This window comes from Rhinoderma darwinii, chromosome 2, assembly GCF_050947455.1.
Source record: "Rhinoderma darwinii isolate aRhiDar2 chromosome 2, aRhiDar2.hap1, whole genome shotgun sequence".
Classification (NCBI taxonomy): domain Eukaryota; kingdom Metazoa; phylum Chordata; class Amphibia; order Anura; family Rhinodermatidae; genus Rhinoderma; species Rhinoderma darwinii.
The window spans coordinates 122923935-122940694 of NC_134688.1; the positions used below are offsets into that span (position 1 = coordinate 122923935).

At 41.2% G+C, this 16760-nt stretch overlaps 1 protein-coding gene across 3 annotated transcripts in view; it reads right to left on the reverse strand.

Annotated features, from left to right (window-relative positions):
- LRCH1 (leucine rich repeats and calponin homology domain containing 1) overlaps positions 1-16760 on the reverse strand; it is a 301867-nt gene that overhangs the window by 163234 nt on the left and 121873 nt on the right. For all 3 annotated transcript variants that reach the window (XM_075852250.1, XM_075852251.1, XM_075852249.1), the window contains exons 2-3: positions 8445-8589; positions 430-556 (exon numbers count right to left, since the gene is read on the reverse strand). In XM_075852250.1, coding sequence (XP_075708365.1) covers positions 430-556; positions 8445-8589 — 272 coding nt within the window. The remainder of the gene's footprint in view (positions 1-429; positions 557-8444; positions 8590-16760) is intronic.

The window sequence follows — 16760 nt, forward strand, 5'->3', positions numbered from 1 at the left end:
ATATGCTTTTTATTTGGCTAGTATACTAGCAGGTTCACACTACTACAGTCATATAATCATGCCTGTTGTGAACACTGGCACAGTCGGGTGCCTCCTACATGTTTCTATGTTCTGCTGGTCTTGTAATTCTGCATTTCAGTTCTAGAATTATAGTCATTTGTGACAAATTCACTGCTGTCACTTTAGCCTTTTCATTTCATGAATGTTTCACTAAGTGATTTTCCAAAAGGTCTTTCTGCTACTTCCCTGCCAGATTTCTGTTTTCTTTCATAAGAAAGTACCAATTTTCAAGTCATTAGATAAAGTTCAGATGATCCCACAGGGTTTGAACAATTTGGCTCACCTTATATCCCACACATCAGCTTTAGGTTACAACTCTCCTGAATAAAACGCAAGTGAGGAGTAAAAATATTCTATTTAGTGACATACCAGCTCCATTAACTGCTGTAGTTGACCTATTTCTTCTGGCAGAAATCCAAGCTTATTATTACTTGCAATTAAGACTTTTAGAGGAAGACCAGATATGCAGGCTGGCAATGACGAGAGTTGATTTCGACTGTAAAAAAAAAATAAAGAAAACGGTAGTATTCTTCGTCAAGCTCTAATATTCTTTTCTAATTCATAGAGATTTAAAAAAAGATCTAGTTCCCTTGTGTTATCAGAAGTGAAGCTGAACTGTGTCCAGGAGCGCTATGTGAAGAGTGTTTCACAGCCAGATCTCTCTATACAGCAAAAAATAAGTGTGTAGGAGGAAGAAAAGGCTTACGAGAACAGCTAAGGCATAGAGAGTGGGGAATACTTGTATGAGTCTTCCTGTTATAGCACAGCTCTGAATCCTGTGCAGATTCATCTTTCCATCGTAACAACCTAAGGCCTTGTGCACACTCGTGGAAAAACGCTTCAAAAACGTGTCAAAAACGCATGCTTTAAGCTTCTTATCGACATCAATGGAAAAACAAATTGCAGTGAATACGACACATTTTTTTTACACGCGCGTTTAAAAAATGCAAAACGTAATATAGTCAATGGGAGTCCTAATTACGCACCCAATAAACGCGCCAAAAACACGGCAAAAACGCAACCGAAAATGCACAAAAACTAGCCTAATACCCATAGTCAATGGAAGTCCTAATAACGCACCGAAAACACGTAAAAAAAATCATTAAAAAACGCGTAAAAAATGCCTGTACTTTAAAAAGCGCTTTGAAAAACGCTGGCGTTTTTGACGCCTTTACATGTCTTTTTTTTGAGCGCCGTTTGAACAAGGCCTAACAGTGTATGTGATAATATTTATTGTACATCACAGATCACTTAAAGAGGCTCTGTCACCAGATTATATATCTCCTACATTATATCTCCTACATAATCTGATCGGCGCTGTAATGTAGATAACAACAGTGGTTTTTATTTTGAAAAACGATAATTTTTAAGCAAGTTATGAGCAATTTTAGATTTATGCTAATTAGTTTCTTAATAGACAACTGGGCGTGTTTTTACTTTTTACCAACTGGGCATTGTACAGAGGCGTGTATGACGTTGACCAATCAGTGACCAATCAGCATCATACACTTCTCATTGTTCCAGCCCAGCTTCTTTCATTGCACAATCACACTGTAACAATCACACTGTGCAGTGAAAGACGCTGGGCTGGAACAATGAGAAGTGTATGACGCTGATTGGTCACTGATTGGTCAGTGTCATACACTCCTCTGTATAACGTCCAGTTGGTAAAAAGTAAAAACACGCCCAGTTGACTATTAAGAAACTAATTAGCATAAATCTAAAATTGCTCATAACTTGCTCAAAAATGATCGTTTTTCAAAATAAAAACCACTGCTGCTATCGACATTACAGCGCCGATCAGATTATATAGGAGATAGGGCACTTATAATCTGGTGACAGAGCCTCTTTAAAGGAGTTTTATGTGAATAAAAATGATTTTTATTAATTGAAACAAGTTATTATCACTCAGCAATGCCACATCTGTACAATCCATGAAGACTATGCATGCCCATTACAATCGCATTAAAGTCTACAGGTGCTCCATCAACATTAGCTCGGAAATCTTGAATGACGCAGGATCTATAAAGAGCCAGAAGGACTCAGTGTAGGTTCTAGCCCACAGTACCCAAAAAATATTCAGACATATGTCTATGTGTCAGTAGTTTTAAGGAAATAAACTTCAAGGGAACCTGTCATGTCGAACATTCTAGTAAATCGACAGGCATTATGTTACAAAGCAGGAGGAGATGAGCAAATTGATCTCTAGTTTTGTGGAATAACCTGAACTTTAGTCTTTAAATCCCTGCTCACTGTGGGTTATAGAGTCGAGTGGGCAGTCTCAACCATAGATTTTCCTGCATTAGTGAGCATACAGAAATAGCTGCCAATCACTGAGTAGGACCGCCCACTTGACTCTTTAGCCCACAGTAAGCGGAAATGTAAATCAACCAATTACAGGATAGGCTCTGTGCACATTACATTTTTTGGTCTACGTTTAAAGTATACGCCGGGGAAAAGTTCCAGCGTATAATTTAAACATGGGCTGTAACAAATGCCTTAGCAGTGGCATCCGTCACCATAGCGTTTAATGGTATACTTCATGAACTCTCATGACCCTTCTTATGACGTATACGTTAAACAGATGCTATTAAAGCCTATGGGTGACGGGTGCCACTACAATGACTACATTTAACACATAGGACGCCTATAGGCTATAATGGTATCCATTTCTCGTATATGCCATGAAAGGCTATGGAAAAGCCCATGACGTATACGTTAAACGTATCAGTGTGACTTATATGCCATACAGTGGCATATGTCACCCAAAGACTCCCATGTTAAAAAGAAAAAGTATACAGTGTGGTATCCATTTATTTGCGAGATACCTCCGACTGGAAAAGCTATTCCATCCTCCAAAAACAGGTATACAGAAATAAACCAGCCCGATGGAGGCCAAAAGGACACTAGTTTGGTCTCCGTTGGGCTAATGGAGCACAATTGGACACATTCAGCGTGTACAGCGGGAGCTTTCGTGACATACACGCTAAATGTAGGGATGTAACGGGATGTGCACAAAGTCTTATCCTAAATCGTTTCCCACAAAACTATATATCAGCCTGTTCTTCTTCTCCTACTCTATAAAATGCTGCTAGCAGCTTGTTTGGAGTGACAAGTTTCATGCAATACAATCTATCTATAATAAAATCAATACATTAACAAATATTCTGCAGGAAATGTTAAATATGGTAAAAAGAAGTACGACCAATGGATAGCTACTAGTGGTCATTGGCAGTGGATGTGATGTGCAATGGATACATTGGTATATAAAAAAAAACAAAAAAAAACTCCATGTGAATGTTGTAAAAGGTACGAATTTCTACAGTACATATATGCTGAAGGCATTTCAGAAATGTGTAGTTGTACCTAGACTAATACCATATCTGTACACATTCTGAGTTTTAAATAAACAGTTTGGTTAAAAGCAGTGTTATGATAAAGCAACACGCAAAATATATTATTTATCATTATTTATGGGAACATACTTTATAAAACATACAGTGTAGATTGTACATCAAAACACATACATTCCATGCATATTACTATACACATTTTCTTTATAAACCAGGTGGTATGATGAAAAAAAATAAGTAAAAAACATTAAGGCTAGGGCCACACGGAGCGGCCCTGACACGGTCGCAACGCGGCTAACAACCGCGCCGGCACCATGTTCGGTGCGGCTGTCAAACAGCCTGTTAGTGGCCACATGTTAACGCGGGTGAACCGTCCCTTTATCTGCAAAATCGTACGGCCATGAATTAATACACCCTTTATGGCCGTACGATTTTACAAATTACAACAACTTACACTCCATTCATTCTCTATGGCAGCGCCGGAAATAGCCAAACACTGCACTCGGCTATCTCTGGCGCTCCCATAGAGAATGAATGGAGTGGCAGTGCGCATGCGCATCTAACCGGAATACCCTTAACTAGGGTTGAGAGCCACTCCTACATAGTCCCAGCGTGGTTGTCGGCCACTTTGCGACCGTTTCAGGGCCGCTCCGTGTGGCCGTACCCTTAGTATTTCGAAAACATTACCGGTTATGTAATCTTGTTGAAAAAATAAAAATAGAAATATATTGTGTCACTGGATAGGCCGTACCTACTGGTTCAAGGGTAGGATAAAAATACCAATTTCCAGCAGGACAACAATCCACAATGTTATTCAAGAGAGGGAACTCACAGGTATAGCATACTGATACCCAGACACTCATTCAACTACAATTAACCCCTTGCCACTGCAGTCATTTCTCGGTTGTTCATTTTGATTTTTCCACCCACAATCCAAAAGCCATAACCGTTTTATTTTTCTATCAATATAGCCGTATGAGGGCTTCTTATTTTGCGGGACAAGTTGTAGTTTTTCACAGCATCATTTATTATACCATATAATGTACTGGGAAACTGAAAAATTAATTCTTTGTGGGCTGGAATAGGAAGAAAACAGCGATTATTTTATTGTTTCTTGGGTTTTGTTTTTACTTGGTTTAGCTTGCGGCAAAACAAGACATGTTAACATTATTCTGCGGGTCAATGTGATCACAGCGATACCAAATTTATGTAGTTTTTTTTTTAATGTTTTACTAAAAATCTGTTTTGTGTTACATTCATATTCTGAGACCATAACTTTTTTATTTTTCCATCAATTGAACTGTGTGTGTGTGTGTTTATTGGTACCATATTGGGGTACAAGCCAATTTTGATTACTTTTATTCATTTATTTGGTGGGAGGCGAGGTGGCTAAAAATAACAGCAATTCTAGCATTTTAAATTTAGGAAGCAAAAAGAGCTCAATAGAAGCTTAACAGAAGTACAAAGATGGCAGACCTGGGGGTCTACAGTAGGCCCCCTCTTTTTAACAGCTTAAATGCAGCGGTTGCTATTGACCGCAACATTTAAGTGGTTAACCAGTCGGAATCAAAGTTATCTCCAATCTCGGTTATTGGGGTGAGGCATTGGCTGAAACATACAGTTGACACCCAATGAGTATGGAAAGGCTCAGCCCATGAACCCGCTCTATGCTTACCCTTTCCGGCTTTGAAGTAACTGAACATCAAATGTCAGAAAAAGGTTAAAAAGAGCAATAGATAATTATTAAAACAATTGCCATAGATAAAGATCCTTACATGTGCCAGTCACAAGGTAACGAGTAGTGCACCATGCAGGCTAGCTACTCGATCAGGCGCATGCCCAGCACCTTCTGGGCATTAATATTTTAACTTGTCCTGCCTTTAAACCAGTAAGTGTGGCCGTTACAGTAATGTGAGTTGAGTTTAATCCTGCTTTTCAGTGAATTTGTTTTTAATCCTATCCCTTGTTCTTAACCCTAACCTACAACCCTAACCATAGTTTTCAACCCTAACCCTAGCCCTCAAACCTAACCCTAGCCCTCAACCCTAACGCTAGCTTTCAACCCTAACCCTCAAACCTAAACCTAGCCCTCAACCCTAACACTAGCACTTAACACTAGACCTCAGCTCTATCCCTCAACCCTAGCCCTAAACCCTAGCCCTCCTAACCTGCTTTGAAATAGTAGAAATAAACAAGTCCAATTTGATGGATATGTCATAACAGGATATCTCTATCATACCATTATAAATCATCAAGCACCAACATGATGTAAGCCCCAAAAACTTTGTCTTGCACTATAACCTTTCCCCTAACCCCTAACCCTCAAAGCTATCCCTTAACTCCAGTCCTAAACCCTCGCCAACATGATTTAAGCCCCAAAATATTTGTCTTGTACTATAGTCCTAACCCTTAACCCTAATCTTCATCTTTTTCTTTAACCATAACCCCTAGCCCTCAACCCTTGTTCTCAACCCTATTCTTTAAACCTAGCCTTCAACCCTAACCCTCAACCCAAGCCCTCAACTCTATCCATCAACCCTAGCCCTAAACCCTAGCCCTCTACTAACCTACTTTAAAACAGAAGATATACACAAGTCCAATTTGATGGATGAGTCATAACAGCTTGGCACATATCTGCACTGCACCATTATAAATGATTGTTTAAGTCCCAACATGATGTAATCCCCAAAATCTTAATCTTGTACTATAACCCTAACTTTGATATTCGTCTTGTACTAAAACCTTAAAGAGGCTCTGTCACCAGATTATATATCTCCTACATTATATCTCCTACATAATCTCATCGGCGCTGTAATGTAGATAACAACAGTGGTTTTTATTTTGAAAAACTATAATTTTTGACCAAGTGATAAACAATTTTATATTTATGCTAATTTGTTTCTTAATAGACAACTGGGCGTTTTTTAACTTTTGACCAAGAGGGTGTTATAAAGAGAAGCGTATGACACTGACCAATCAGCGTCATACACTCCTCTCCATTCATGTCCATTTGTAGTCTGCACAGCGTGATCTTGCGAGATCACACTGTGCTGTCACATACACCCACATTAACTTTACTGAAGTGTCTTGTGAGTGAATAGCATCACCTCCAGGCAAGACGCGATGTCTATTCACACTCCCGACACTTCGGTAACGTTTTTGTGGGACTTACTCACACAGTACAGCGTAATCTCGCGAGATCACGCTGTGCAGAGTACAAATGAACATGAATAGAGAGGAGTGTATGACGCTGATTGTTCCGCGTCATACACTTCTCTTTACAACGCCCACTTAGTCACAAGTTAAAAAAACGCCCATTTGTCTATTAGGAAACGAATTAGCATAAATCTAAAATTGCTCATAACTTGGTAAACAAATTATAGTTTTTCAAAATAAAAACCACTGTTGTTATCTACATTACAGTGCCGATCAGATTATGTAGGAGATAGGGCACTTATAATGTTGCGACAGAGCCTCTTTAACTTTAATGCTAACCCTAGCTCTCAACTCTATCCCTCAACCCTTGCCTTAAACCTTAGCCCTCTACTACACGTCTGTATTTGCTACTGTTTTGTATTTCTGTGTTGATGCAAATGAAAATAAAAACATACAATTATAAAAAAAAAAAAAACCTTAGCCCTCTACTAACCTGCTTTAAAACAGTAGAAATTAGGTAAGCTCGAAAATCTTCGACTTGTACTATAACCCTAAACCTTAACCCTAATCTTCATCTTGTAGTAGAAACCTAACCCTAGTCCTCAACCCTAGCCCTACACCTCAACCCTTAGGCCTCATGCACACGGCCGTGCTCGTAATCACAAAGTATGGAGCACAGCCCATAAAATGCCAAAGAACGGACATGTTCCATAATTTTCGGAACATTTCTACGGCACGGACACCTATCCGTAGCAAAACGAAAAGGCGTCCGCGGGCAATAGAACTGAATGGGTCCATAATCGCGGACCGTATTATGGTCCGCAATTACGGAGAGTTTTTAGGGTCGCGTGCATGGGGCCTTACTTTGATCCTAGTTCTCAACCCCAACCCTAAACTGTATTCCAAAACCCTAGCCCTCTACTAACCCACTTTCTAACAGCAAAAATGCACAAGTCCAATTTGATGGATGAGTCATAACAGCATGGCACATATCTGCGCCGCACCATTATGAATGATCCATCAAGAACCAATTTGATGTAAGCCCCAAAATCATCGTCTTGTACTATAACCCTAACCCTAATTCTAACCATAGCTGTCAGTAGAAAAAAATAATTTGTCTGCTTTTAGTATCTTTTCTTAATAAAAAAAAAAGAAAAATACATGCTCGCTTCATACTGCCAATAGAGAAGGTGTAAAGCCAACAAACTCCCTTCCATATGATAAGATGTTCCTAATATCATTCAGTTTCCTGACTAAGTATATTACATAAACTGGCAATAACGGAAAGGTACAATTTATTGATTGCAAATATATGAATTCAACCAAATTCATATTTTAGGGCCTGTTCACATCAGCGTTGCTTTCCGTTGAGGGGTTCCGTCTGAGGTTCCCGTTGGGGGAACCCCTCAACAAAAAGGCAATCGATCTCAATGGTGACAGAAACGTTGCTAATGGTGACGTGTCGTATATCGGCTTCTTCTGCTTCACATCCAGTAACGCACATGCGCTGTCACTACTGTTCTCGCGGTCCCTGCTGTTCTCGAGATAACAGCAGGGGCCGCGCATGCATGTTACAACAGAACAAGCCGATATACACCACGTCACAAGTGATGTGTCGTATACCCGGCAAGAATTCAAGATCAACAACGCGGCAGAGCCAGAGCAGAGAGAGACATCAACAGTCAAGTTCCCGACGGCAGGATCTGGAAACGGGGCCACTTTGGAAAACGTAAGTATATTACAAATGTATTTATTTTTATAACTTAAATGATTTAAAGGTGTTATTAAAAATATTATGTTCTCTCGGACAACCCCTTTAATAGAAACAAAATTAGGAACCAAAGTATAACACAGTTTAACATCAATAATCCTTACCTTATATTTAAATAGGTCAGCATTTTCGCATTTGCTAATGTGTCAGGAATAACCTTGATACAGTTTTGATATATGTTGAGAGCTTCAAGTGACACAAAATGACAAACTTCTACGGGAACTTCTGTCAGCCTATTCTTGGAAAAATCTATGTGGAAAAAAACAAACAATATTTTTTATCATTGATAGAAATTTAAAATATAGATGAAACATATAGCAGATTAAATAGCACAAAATCGCTACAAAAAATGCAAATTGAGCGCAACATGTGAACACAGCCTAAGTCCCTGTTCACATCTACGTTGGAGTCTGCATCAGGGGCCTCCGTCGCAGATTCCATTGTTTTTGCCGGATAAAACAGTGCAGCATGCTGTGTATTTTGTCTGCCATAATGACGGAACCCATGATGGAACCCCGACAGTAACCGATTAAAGTCACCGGTATTATCGTTGTACTGATTCTTTCATAGTAGAGCAATGGAACCCATAACGCATATGTGAACACAGTCTAATAGTATATGTTTGAAGTTTTTTTTGAAGGTTTTGTTCAGACTGGCATCATGGTTTCTGTTTTAAGATCTCGTACGGATATGACGGATATGTTATTATCCGTCATGAGCGGTTATGATCAGTTTGATGGATCCATCATAATCAGTCACAATCTGATGTTTTTTACTGGATAGAATAGTGCGGCATAGTACGCTATTCTGATCTTCAAAAAGCAACGGATACTTGAAGGAAAATAACAAAGGCCTTATTAGGCTATGTTCACACTGAGTATTTTGACGAGTTTTTTGAAGCGGAAACCGCGTCGCAAAACTCATCAAAAACAGCCCGAAAATGTAAAACTACCTTGCGGGAAAAAGAAGCGACATGCCCTATCTTCGGGCGTTTACGCCTCTGACCTCCAATTGACTTCAATGGGAGGCAGAGAAAGCGCATTTCGCGGTGTTTTATGCCCGCGGCGCTCAATGGCCGCGGGCGAAAACGCCGTGAAAAACGCCGCAAAAATCGGCGTGCAGGGAGAGGAAAATCTGGCTCAAACTTCCAAACTGAATTTTCAGGCAGAGATTCCTCCTGCAAAAAACTCAGTGTGAACATAGCCTTAACATGACAGGGTCCGAGTATCGGCCGATAAAAACTGCCATTTTGGTCCGTTTTTCCCAGGCGTTTTGCATCCGTTCCGATTCCATTCCAGCCCCCCATAGGTAATGCCACACAGCCCCCTGTAGGTAGTTCTACACAGCACCCCCCATAGATGGCACCCCCCTACCTGTCGGTAGATAGCGCCACCGTTCCAGGAGAAGTCCCTGACTTCAATGTCCTTATATTGACAGTGAAGTCAGGGACTTCTCCTGGAGCATAGACACCGGCCACAGGGTCGGGGATTCCGCTTCAGAAGTGCCTGACGTCACTGTGTCCATATATGAATACAGTGAAGTCAGGGACTTCTCCTGGAGCGGAAACACAGGCTACAGCGTCGGGGATTCCGCTTCAGAAGTGCCTGACGTCAGCCACTTCTGAAGCGGAATTCCGACCCTGTGGCCGGTATTTCCGCTCCAGGAGAAATCCCTGACTTCACTGAGTCCATATATGGACACAGTGACGTCAAGCACTTCTGAAGCGGAATCCCCAATCCCCGGCCACAGCGTTGTCGAAGCTGTGGCCGGGGATTGGGGATTCCGCTCCTACTGGGAGCAAAAAAATACCCTCCTCCTCCTCACATGAACTTTGCTCTGTGAGGAGGAGGAGGAGAGAGAGCGAGAACGGGAATACACGGCCGTCACTCGGGACACATTCCAGTGATGGCCATGTATTACCAGGCCCCATAGACTTCTGCGCGTGAATAGCCCCATTAGGCATCTATTGTTCCTACAGCGGCCGTGTGGCCGGAAAACCCTGTTGTGTGAATAAGGTCTAATGCAAGTATGAACCGAGTTAATATGTCCCACCTGTATCTACATTAGGCCACTTCCACACCCCTACTATCTCTATTTGGTGGGCAGTTGATAATAATCTACTGTCCTCTGTAAGTAGCCATTTCAGCCTGGGAATACACTTAGTATTCTTCAATAGGATTACTGTCAGGAAAATATTTCTGACTACTTCTTTATCTTGCATATCTCCAGTTCTGAGAACCTCCAGAAACATTTACACACATTTATTATGTATTTATTTTATTCATTTATATAGCACCAACATATTCCGCGGCACTGTCATCACTCACATCTTAATTCTAAAATAACCATAGTAAATAATAATAGCAGCAGGTGTACTTTTATAACCTCTGTGCTCTTGTGCTCCTCTAAGTAAACCTGGCCAGTAAAGTAAGTTTTTTAGTTTACAATCTTGCTGTTGTGACTCATGAGCTAGTTTTGATTTGCACGTATAGTATTGAAGGTGCATTTGTAAAGAGCAAGTCGTAAGATCTGAACTGCAACAACACATTCTTTAATGCAGCGAGTTTACCATTTATGGCCAAGGTAACAAGCACAAAGAGGCAATGGGAAAAAAATCCACATTCAAAGCAGAAGAAATGTCTCATTTACAGTACTCATTTACTTACAACTATGGAAAATGAATCCTCTTTAACTACTGCTAATATAATCAGAGCAAATAAGAGCAAAAAGAAGTTGCAACTTAACCCTTTAGTGACCAGCCTATTTTGGGCCTTAATGACCAAGTGATTTTTTTCACGTTTACATTCATCGTTGCATTTCAAAAGCCATAACTTTATTTTAACGTAGACATAACCGTGTAAGGCCCCATGCACACGACCGTAAAAACTCCCGTAATTACGGCCCGTAATTACGGGCCCATTGACTTCTATTGGCCACGGGTACCTCCCCGTACGCTTACGGATAGAACATGTCCTTTTTCAGGCCGTAATTACGGCACGGGCAGCCTATAGAAGCCTATGGGGCTCCCGTAATTACGGGTGACTACGTGTGTGCACCCGTAATTGCGGGAGCGATGCTAGGCGACCTCAGTAAATAGTCACTGTCCAGGGTGCTGAAAGAGTTAAACGATCGGCAGTAACTGTTTCAGCACCCTGGACAGTGGCTACCGATCACAATATAGATAAAGCTGTAAAAAAAAAAAAAAAGACGTTCATACTTACCCAGAACTCCCTGCTTCTTCCTCCAGTCCGGCCTCCTGGGATGATGTTACAGCCCATGTGACCGCTGCAGCCAATCACAGGTCAATCACAGGCTGCAGCGGTCACATGGACTGCCGCGTCATCCAGGGAGGTCGGCCTGGATGTCAAGAGAGGGATGCGTCACCAAGACAACGGCCGGGTAAGTATGAATTTTCTTTTACTTTTATTATGGAAAGGGCTGCCCCTTCTCTTTATCCTGCACTGATAGAGAGAAGAGGTTGCCGATTAGTGGAGTGCAATTTTGCATCCAAAAATGTGCCCGTAAATACTGGTGCAATACGGGTCGAATACGTGTGACCAAGGACCCGTATTTACGCCAGTATTTACGGGTGGAAAAAAATACGGACGTGTGCATGAGGCCTTAGTAATTACGAGCACGGCCGGCCACAGGCAGCCGACCGCTTTTGCGAGCCGTGCTCCCATTATAAAGTATAGCAGCACGGCCCGTAAAATGAAAAAATAGAACATGTTCTATTTTTTTAACGGCACGGGCACCTTCCCGTGAGAAAACGGGAAGGTACCCGTGGCTAACAGAAGTCTATGGGCCCGTTATTGCGGGTCGTAATTACGACCCGCAATAACCGGTGTTTTTACGGTCGTGTGCATGAGGCCTAAGGGGTTGTTTTTTGAAGGGCAAGATGTATTCACGATGAGAGCACATGTTTTCAGATGCAGTTTTTCTATGCGGTTCTAACCGCACCTCAACCGCATCAAGTGAATGGACCCTAAGGTCGGATTCACACGAGCGTTTTGCGCGCGTTGCAGTTCCGTGTGTCATCAGTGAATGGTGCATGGCTCGTGATTTTCACGCATATGGCATCCTTATGACACGCGGTTTTGCTGTTTAGAAAATGAAATGAAGGAAGTGCTTTTCTGTTTTCATTCATAGTTTTGACTACTGTAGCGCGCATCACGCGCGGCAAACGGAAGTGCTTCCGTATGCCGTGCGGGATTTTCACGCACCCACTGACTTCAATAGGTGCGTGATGTGCGAAAAACGGCCAAGTATAGGACACGTCGTGAGTTTTAGGCAGCGGACACACGCCGCGTGAAAATCAGGACTGTCTGAACGGCCCCATTGACTAACATAGGTCCGTGCGACGCACGTGATTTTCACGCGCGTATCACGGACGTTAAATACGCTCGTGTGAATAAGGCCTTAGGCTGGGTTCCCACAGTGCAGATTTTGCGTGCGTTTTGTAATCCAAAACCAGAATTGGATCCAGGATTGCAGACCTATAAGGCCTTTCTTTATATATTACTTATATGTTTAGGTTTCGTTCCTGGTTTTGTCTTAAAAAAACGCATTCAAAATCCTCATCAAATCAGCACTGTGGGAACCCAACCTTAGGGTAGGAACACGCAGTGGATATGCTGCGTAAAAGTACACATCGTATCCGTCCTGGAAACCATAGAGAATTCCACCCAAAAAACTGCACCAAATTGTGGTGCACTTTTTCGTGCGGCATGTCCGCTGCGGAAATCCTGCAGGAATGAAATAGTTTATAATTACCCCCAGCCGTAGTCATGGCGACGCATCTGTGTTCTGAGCGCAGCCCGGCCTCCTGGGATGACACTGTAGTCCATATGACGGCTGCAATTTTGATTGGGAGCAGCAGTCACATGGAATAAAACGTCATCCCAGGAGGCCGGGCTGCGTTCAGAATAGAGGATCGCATCGATATGACTACAGGCGAGGGTATGTAAAAGCTTTTTTATTAATTTGAAATTAAGGGGGAAAAAAAGCTTCTTTTTTTCTCATTTGCGATTTTTGCGGTGGAATCGTAGCGTTTACGCTGCAAAATTCGCAACACATGGCTCCTTGTTGTAGATTTTACCTTCCTTTTGAATTGAATAGGGGAAAACTCGCAACAGAAAAGCAGCGATTCTGAAGCATAAATTGACATGTTGTGGATTATAAAAACAAACCGCAAGTCAATCTATGAACGGTTTCTCTGCAGATTTTTTACGCTGTGTGTGGATGAGATTTGTTCAAATCATATCCACACTGCTGCTACTGTAATAGGCTGCAGATTTTCCTTCCATCCAATAGATGCAATAATTTTGCTCAGTTCGGGTATGTTCACACGCAAACTCAAAAACGTGTGAAAATACGGAGATGTTTTCAAGGGGAAACAGCTCCTGATTTTCAGACGTTTTTTAAGCCACTCGCGATTTTCGCTGTGTTTTTTACAGCCGTTTTTGTAGCTGTTTTCTATAGAGTCAATGAAAAATGGCTCCAAAAACGTCCCAAGAAGTGACCTGAACTTCATTTTCGCGGCAGGTTTTTTTATTTTTATTTTTCAAACTCTTTATTTGGTAAAAAAGACATAACAATTCTGTAAACATTCCCACAAATCGGGAGCATATAGAGCTTCGCAGAGCTATAATAACATTCCTAGATGGAAACGTTGTGATAGAGATTAATATTTAAACAGATGTTGCAGAAATATCAGAAAAAAAATTTGTCCGTATGATGACATTGATATATCAATACAGTAAAAGTTAGTTATGAGTACGGTGTTAGGAAAAAACACATAACCTCTTCCTAGTGTACAATGAAGTAAAATTCAGTTAATGCTTGTCTCTAGATGAAGTTGAGTTATCCGGCCCTAGATTGTAGTGGCAAGCAAGGAAGAACCAACAATTAAACCAAAATATTCAAAACTTGGTGCAGCTATCCTTAGCATAGAATCTAATTCTTATCCTAGACAAATGAGTCCTAGAATGTAACAAAAGGCTCAAAGCGATTTCTACGAGGACCAACCAAGACACTGGGCTTCACATTGTGGCAATCTGTTTTCCAGAATACTAATTAATTTCTCAAATTGGTGTATCTCTTTAATTTTGCTCAGTGTCCTCAGAAATGGGATAGTTAGGGATTTCCAGTTAAAGAGACTCTGTCACCACATTATAAGTGTCCTATCTCCTACATAAAAAGATTCAGAAGTATCAGGATTCTGAATACACATGACGTCTAGGCTGGATGGTCATGTGTATTTATTATCAGGACACTGGATTAACGTTAATCAAGCAGAATCGCTGTGTATGTGGCTGCAGATCATGTTCTAGTAAGAACGCGATTCTGCTGTCTAAATGAATGGAGAGGAGTGCATGATGCCGATTGGTCAGCATCATACACTCCTCTGTACAACGCCCACTTGGTCGAAAGTAAAAATACGCCCACTTTGGCATTAAGCAACTCATTAGCATAAACCAAAATCGCTCCTAACGTTGTGAAAATAGATCGTTTTTTAAAATAAAAAGTCACCTACATTACAGCGCCCATCTCCTTATGAAGGAGATAGGACACTTATAATGTGGTGACAGAGCCTCTTTAATGGCTACTGTCCATTTGGCTGCTGATAAAATATGCGAGATTAATTTTCTATTTTGTTTGGGTACTTCAGGAATTTCTGCGTTCAGCAACGCTGACCAAGGGGATAACTTGATTTGTAAATGTAATTTAGAATTAATAAGGCGCTCAATTTGTTTCCAATGAGCCTGTACTACTGGACAGGACCACCAGATATGAGCCATAGTGCCCCTTTCCCCACAGTTTCTGAAACAAGTGTCTCAACTACCTGGAAACAATTTAGCTATTCTATCTGGGGTAAGGTACCACCTTGTTAAAATTTTATACGATGTTTCTTTAATGTTATTCGATTGTGATACTTTAGCTGTGCTATCATATATTTTTTGCCATGAGATCGAGTCAGGTATAGTTACCAACTCCCGTTCCCAAGCTAACATATATGAAGTAGGACCATTGTATGTTTCGCTTCTGAGTTGTGAGTACAAGACTGAAATCAGCCCTTTTCCCCTTGGTGAGTCTCGACAGTTTACTTCATAAAAGGTTATACTGGAGTCGTGTGGTAGAAAGACAGAACCCGAGAGAAGATGGTGTATTTGTAAATATCTAAAATGTTCCCGGAGTGGGATTTGAGAATCCTGACGTAGGGCCTCAAAAGGAAGGGGTTTACCATCCTTGCACAATTTAATTATTGAGGTGAAGCCCGATGAGGTCCACCACTGGAAGGCCTCCGGGTGCAATCCCGGTGGGAAATCAGGATTAAGTAATAATGGTTGTAAAGCGGATGGATATGATACAAGTTTAAATTTTTCCCGACAATGTAACCAGAGTGTGAGGGAGTGTTTGATAATGTTATTATCGATGCCAGGAATATGAGTTTTTAAAATTGGAGACCACATCAGTGCCCTAAGTGAGGATGGAGCTGTGGTAAGGGATTCAAACAAAACCCATTTTACTGTGTTGGGATCACAGTTCCATGCTGCGATCTGCGAGATTTGAGAGGTGTAAAAATATAATTTCAGGTCCGGAAAGCTAAGTCCCCCACTAACCGTCGAGCGATGTAACGTGGATTTACTAACTCTTGATCCTCTATTCGACCATATGAATTTATTTATTATTCTCTGTATATGTGAGATGGCATAAAGCGGAACCCTAACAGGAAGGGCCCTAAATAAATACAGCTTCGCAGCAGCTTTTTTACGCGGCCGTTTTTAAAAATGGGCGCGTAAAAAAACGGCCTGTCGGAATAGAACGCCGTTTTTCCCATTGAAATCAATAGGCAGATGTTTGGAGGCGTTCCGCTTCCGATTTTTCGGCCGTTCTTCAGGCGTTTACGGGCCAAAAAACGGCCGTGTGAACATACCCTAAGGGTGGTTTCCCACACGGAGTATTTCCTAGCGTTTTTGCTGCAAAAAATGCTGCGGCCACATGTTGGCTTGAAGTCAATAGGGAATTATTAAAACAGTGCTTTTTTGTATTTTGTCTTGCGTCTTTTGGCTCAGTGGTGTTTTTTAAAAAATCTCAGCAAGCCTGGCTTTGCTTTTTTATAGTATTTCGTGGTATTTTCGACCCGTAGACCTCCATAGTTTTTTCCTCTTTTCATCACGTGATCTTTGAATCACATGATTTGCAATGTGAAAAACGCCAAAATAAATGCAGGTAGAAAAACGCCTTCATAATCACCATAAAAAATGATTGTACCATTTTCCCATAAAATGTGCATTTTTGGGTAAAAAAAAAAGCCACACATAAGTGTGTGTAAAGGAAGACTGTGGGGCGGTTAAATCCGCATAAAAACTTATGCATTATTAACGTGATTTGGTGCATTTTTCAATGTGATTGTGGTA